At 40.6% G+C, this 6,469-nt stretch overlaps 1 protein-coding gene across 1 annotated transcript; it reads right to left on the bottom strand.

Annotated features, from left to right (window-relative positions):
- Window positions 1-2,443: 2,443 nt before the first annotated feature.
- LOC108880362 (FAST kinase domain-containing protein 5, mitochondrial-like) lies at window positions 2,444-5,556 on the bottom strand. Its single transcript, XM_018671838.2, is given in 6 exon segments — window positions 2,444-2,746; window positions 2,748-2,957; window positions 2,959-3,021; window positions 3,023-3,151; window positions 3,153-4,926; window positions 5,440-5,556. Coding segments are annotated over 5 exon segments (2,430 nt in total). The 5' UTR covers window positions 4,923-4,926; window positions 5,440-5,556; the 3' UTR covers window positions 2,444-2,488.
- Between the last annotated feature and the right edge of the window lie 913 nt (window positions 5,557-6,469).

The following is a 6,469-nucleotide window of genomic DNA, read 5'->3' as shown; positions in this document are numbered from 1 at the left end:
AAGTTAGGAGGGAAAGTAAAAGAAAGAAAGAGACAGAGGTGAGGAAAAATGGGACAGTTGTGTTCTGATATCATAAAAAGTCTGCATCCATTACACAGGAAGAGGTCCTAATCTAAAACTTAATAGCTGAAAATTACATGGGAACAGTTTGGGTTTCGTCTCATCACATGAATATTTGCTGGTTTTCCTCATTTTCTACTACTGTTGGGACAAAACAAGCAATTTGAAAAAAGTCACCTTTGGGAAATTTTGATTCCTATTTTTATTTATTTATTTATTTTGTTACCTTTCATCTATTAAAGGGTTAATTGATTAATCCAGAAAGTAACTGGCAGATTGATTGATGATAAAAAAATAATTATCTTTAGTTGAAGCCCTACCAATAAACAATATTTAAGTATTTCAAGTTCAGTCTTGTGTTTTTTCTACAGTTCTGAGTCAATAAAGATATTTGAAGCTAATAGACATAACTGTATAAACCATACAGCTGGCTACTTTTAGCCTTCATACTGAAGATTTTTGTGTGAATTCTATGAATGAGAAATTTTAAGATGTTCAGTGGATATTTATCTTTTAAGAATATTAGTTGTGTAGTACCGTAACTTGGTCTGGACATTAAATGTGCCATTAAAAATGTTTCCCTGGTAGAATTTTCTTTCCTTTTCTTTTTTCTTGTAGGAGACCTTGAAACCGCTTATGTTTCCTGCAGTATTGGGATAGCTGGCAAGATGAAAGCAAAAACACTATCAGTTTCTAGGTCACAAAGGAAGAAAGGCCTAAGGGGCAAAAGGAGAAACATTTTAAGGGGAACACAAACACACCTGTAGCCTCCCCAGTGTGTCCTTACCCTAAGGTCTCATCCCAGCTTTCTCTCTGGGGAGTAACCAGGATATCCTGCTTATGGATGTTTCCAAACCTGAATATGATAATTTAGCAAAACACAAACAGTTCCCCTTTTTTTGACAGTTTTTCTTCAAATTTAATTCTTTGTTGTGCATTTGCAGGCCTATAAATAAAACTATGTCAGTCAACTAAAGGTCAGTTTTGTCTTGCTTTTCTGAAAGGACCATTCATTCGGACGCTGAGCCACTGAATTACATTGTATTCACAAGCTGTGTTGTCAGAAAAAATTTTAATTCATAAAATCTCATACCAATAAACCTAAATAATCAAATAAACATAACAAGAAGCAAACATGATGTGAATTTGACAGAACAACCAACTGTTCATGTCTACAGTAATTAAGTATTTGGACAGTTAACGATTTTTGGTTCTTTGGGCTTTGTGCTTAAGCGCATTATTTTTGAAATCAAATAATGGATACTGCTGTAATTCTGCAAATTGTGCAGCTTCTTTAGAAAGCGCTGAAAATTTTTGCTCTTTTTTAAAAACTTTTTTAAAAGGTGGTAGTCTAAGTGTAAAGGCATAACAGCAGGCCAGAAAAAGCCATCTATTACAGCTCGCATGGGGCTTTGAAAATAAATAAAACCTCCTGGGATTGCAGAATGACTTTTTTTAAAAGTCCTTATAATGCTAGTCTTAAATGAAAATATATGAGCACCTTTGGTGGCAGGTGCCAGTTTTAGAACATGAAAAGAAGCATGTCTCAGAAGCACTGTTGGAAAAAGAAAAAAACACAAAAGAACTGTGGAATAAAAGCCATTTGCCTCAACTGGGGCAGAAATTTAGCTCCCCATTTCCAAAAAAAAGCCTGGAACAAAGCAGTTATAAAGCAGGTCAGTCAATCTGAGCTTTGTGATAGGCAACTTCTGTATTAGGTAGATGCTGCACTGAAATTATGACATCTACTGTGAAGTCTTTGCTCCCTTTCAATATGAAAGTGACAGATGATTTTAATCCTTCCTTTGTCAAATTATGTAACAGATTTTACTGTTCAGGAGCAGCCATGAATACCAAAAAACAAATCTTCATTCAACCTTCACATCAGATGAAATGATGATGACTTTGACGTACAAAAGGGGGCAGCAGTCTAATAACATTTGAAAGAAATGCATTGACCCCTAAGAGGACCATCAAGCATGAGTGAATGTTATTAAATATCATTAAAAAAAACCATTGTTTCTATTTTCTCTTCTACAGATCCTGGGAAGGTAAAAGCTAGACGTTTGAATTTTGAAGTTTGAATTTAAGTAAACTAGAGGAGGAAATCCATTCAAAATGTTTACTGTATGTTCACAAACTTGACCACAGCACTGCAGTACTGAATACTTTTTAATTTGCATTCTTTTCACAAAAATATCTTGAAATGTCACACACTGACAAAATCCTCACAATGAACTGAACATGTACAAAAAGTCAGTGGTGGGGTAGAGATAGGAAACTAGCTCTGTCTAGCTCCTTATCAGAGATTTTTCTATGCTTTGCACATTGTCATAACAACCTATGATATTGCCCAAAAGCCAAAGTGTCTACATAGGTTTTCCAAAATTTCCATGTTTTCTTTTGGCTCTTGAAGGTTGGAGAATCATTACAGACAGTCGTAGACTTTGCTGTGCAGGTATGCCAGCTTCTCAGTCCTGCTTTTCCTCAGCATGGGAAACCATTCGTGACGGCTAAGCTCTACAACTCTGTAGCCTGCCAACTTCAAGTGCTTTCTCTTCATAGCATGAAGGCCCAACAACTGCTGTGAGTAGATGCAGTAGTGGTTCTTGCTGGGAACCTGGATTGCAACTTTGACTGCTTTGGAGCCCCGTGGAGATGAGCCAGAGCCACTGTGTTTGGTGAGAGATTCTTATCATGTCATCAGTCAGGTGGAGCCCTGTGTCAAACAGTCTCCCTTCATCAGGCTGCACTCTGTGAAGAGATGTAGGTTTAACTGTAGGAGACAGGGTTAAAGGTTTTGTGATTTTCGTATTTGTTAGCTGTGCTATAAGTTCCTCAGTTATAGTTACTCCTAAGTTCATTTTACCCCGACCCTGGTTTTGAAGTAAATTTGGCGGTGCTGTTCTCAGGAGATGATGTGGTCACATGGGATGCTGGGTTAACAGGTATCGGCTTCCCAGTGGGAGTCAAAATGTACTTCCAGGTCAATGGAGCGAGTGTGGGGCAAAATCATTCTCTTACATACAAATTCCTCTCCTCCAAGCAGATCTTGCAGAGCAGATTCTGCCTCCTGAACCTCAAGTTTCTCGCACACATTCTGACTGTGCAAACTTCCACAGCAGCTCAGTGACCTCCTCCTTCAGTTCGCAGCTCAGTCGCGGGCCAGTCCACTGAGGCAACTCCAGCACCACAGCCCCCTCTAAAGTGAACAAGTCTTTTTTCAGCTCCAGCTGTGTTGATGTCAGCGCTAACCTGACAAAGTCAGGACTTAAGGCTAATGCAATTAGGTCCTCTGGGAACTGAGAGACAAAGGCCAGGCCTAGGAGACCAGTAAGCAGATGCTCTGGGTATCGTTGGAATTCAGCTTTCCTCTGTCTCAGGGCCTCTGTAAGGCTTGGATAGAAGCTTGGACTCTGAACTGGGAGAAACTGTAATGAGCCAAATGCCCACAGGAGTTTGCACGCGTCTTTGCTCCTGCAGTGTGGCACCAGCGAGGGCACTCTTTCAGCAACAGCCATAAGGATGTTATCACTGCGATAATGCATTGCTGAACAGGTCAGTGTCACATGCATCAGCCCCTTGACACCCATCTTGGGGGCCCTTCGAGGAACTTCCTTTGTCATGGCCTCCATCCACGCTCTGTGATACAGGTAGCTGAAACGCAACAATTTCAGTACATTCACCACAGCAAAGTCACTCATCTCGTTCACAAAAGAGTGTGCCTTATCAACAATATTAGTCACTACACTCTGGGATATTGAAGTTTGGGATTTAAAAAGCCCCAAGCAAACAACGCCAACCTCCTCAGGGTACAACTGTTGTAAATGGCACCTGAGAAGCTGCTGTACAGGATGGATTAAGTCTGCTGGGCACTGCCTACCTTCTCCTATTATATACAACAGCTGGACTAGCTCAGGGACTCCCATCTGTCCCAGATATGAATGGACTGAGTCATAGAGGTGCTGCAAGAATTGCTGTGCTTGCTTTCCAGTACAGCGCCACAAATCAGCGGCTAACAGTAACTGGTGTAAAGTCATCTGGTTTGTCCTTCGGCTCAGCTCGGTCTCATACAGCTCGAGTACAGTGTGGGAAGAGGGCATATCCAGCCACACAAACGACTGCAGCACTTCCAGCAGCTGCAGGTCAGTAAAGAGGCGCAGGTTTTCCACAGAATATCGGAGGAGCATGGCGAAGCGCTGGTCACTCATCAATAATGACGTCCTGTCTGGGTGTAAGTGGCTGAGGTCCACAAGAAATTGACACACATCAGATGGCTTCATGCTGCCCCTTAACGCAGCCGCTTTTTGGAGTAGTTGGAGGGCCTCATTCCATTCTAGTGGGTGAGGCCGTTGCGTGAGGTCCACTGCCATGGAGGCATATTCAGGCCGGCATTTGTGGAAGGCACGTGTATCTACTGGAACATCTGGCATAAGGGGTTTTTCGTGGTATGGTGACACTGATGGCATCTCCGGTTCAGGGCCTTTGTTGAAAGCTAAGTCAAGAAGTGTGTTTTTTGAGCTGGAGAGGTGTCGCGAGCAACTCACACTGTAGTGATTGCTCTGCTGCCAGAAGGAAGGTGCAAGAGTGGAGAGACAGGTTTCATCCTCATCATTATCTGTTTGGCTCTGGGAGGTTGCAGAGTTCCACACAGACTTATGATATGAAGATGGGTTGTAAAACAGCCTGTAGCCTTCTTGGAGACCAGCTTCCTTCTGCTGAAATGCTCCATTCTCCCCTTTCTGCTCATTGGTCTCATCCTCTGGTTTGTCATAGAAGTGTTGAGCCTGGGCAAAATTCTTTCTCAAGCCTTGGAGGTAGGGTATCCTGGGCACCCGTCGACACAGCAAACAGGCAGCCATCAATCTGCCACACAAAAAACAGACAAAACCATAATTTGATCAAGGAGCTATACCAAAATAAAAGTGTTAAGTCAACCAGACATGCAATTTTTAGTGTCAGGCACTACATTTACTTATTTGGCAGACGCTTTCAAAACAACTTACAAGTGAGGAACAACACTAAAGCCTCAGTGCGGTAGGAGACTATTAAAAACTTTGAATAAAAACATCCAGGTTGGACAGGCAAGACATTTTAAGAGAAAGGCACTGAGTAAAGCCAGACTGTTGTGTTTTTACGTCTTCAGTCTGGGCCACGATCAAATCATTTCTTCTGCTGAGACTGGCTGCTCACATGCTCAGCAATTTGAAAAATCCATCCAATACATTTTTTGTTGCTGCTACACCTCCTGGCTCAAAGTATGGTAAACGCAATTTGTTTTAATGACTGCGACTGCCTGCACATCCTTCAAACTAAAAGACACTTTATTTTGTATAATAATAACAATAACAACATAATCATAATCAACGTTCATCTCACCTTTACCTCTCCAGCATTAACACGAGCCTGTTCTTAACAGTTAATACTATATGACCATGGAAATACCGCATGAGGCTAAGACAGGAAGTCTAGTCCTGCGAAATGCTACAATTACACCGGAACTCAACTCGGCGAATCTTCAAAATAAAAAACTCGCCATTATTTGCTAGACGACGTAACAATAGATATTGTAAAATCAGGTTAAGACGTCGTGCAGTGTTGTACAGAATTATAATTATATATCGGAGCATTCCGTATCGCCATTAATTTCTATACTAAATAACTGTAGATGATCGTGTCGGACTTGTTTTATTATTTTATTGTGGCCGGTTGAGGAAGCTTCCGTTGAGAGCAACCATAACTGCACAGAATGTGACCTACGGCAGGTGGGTGGGCTCAAACGACGTTCTGCGCGACGTATATAATGTTGCAGTATTGTTGAAACTGCAACAAAAGAAAAATTACATTTGATAAAACATGAATGTCTTCTTCTTGTGTATTCTATACACAAGCCTAATGATACTTTTCCTAACATTTCAACTGAGGAAATTCTTTTCAGTTCACCCAGTGCAATGCATACTTGAATTAACTAATGTACTCACTGATTTTGAGCTGTTTCCATGTAATTTTAATGGATCAATCTGTAGCAACAATTTTATAACAATTACTGATATTCTAAACTGATTTTTTTTACTGAAAGTACACACTTCAGAGAAGACATAAAATTTGATTTAACTTAAAAGTCTGAGCAATCATGACAATTAATTCATTTATCAGTAACCTTATGTCTGAGATTAATTACCAACCTTGACTGGCTCTAAGAAGAGATGCAGATTATAAAATCAATGCTGACTAAATTCCATTTAGTTTCACCTCATTTTCATGGTCCTGATGTTATTCATGCTTACTGTCACATACTGTCATGGGACACTTGAATTGAACAGAGATAGTATTGTAGTGATTAGCACCACCTGTGCATTTTCTGTTTTAATTAGTCAATATATTTGCCATGCTTGGCACCAAGCTTAAA

This window comes from Lates calcarifer, unplaced genomic scaffold (genome assembly GCF_001640805.2).
Source record: "Lates calcarifer isolate ASB-BC8 unplaced genomic scaffold, TLL_Latcal_v3 _unitig_933_quiver_2163, whole genome shotgun sequence".
NCBI classification, from domain to species: domain Eukaryota; kingdom Metazoa; phylum Chordata; class Actinopteri; family Centropomidae; genus Lates; species Lates calcarifer.
Note: the sequence above shows the minus strand (reverse complement) of the source record. Positions and strands in the feature narration are given on the sequence as shown.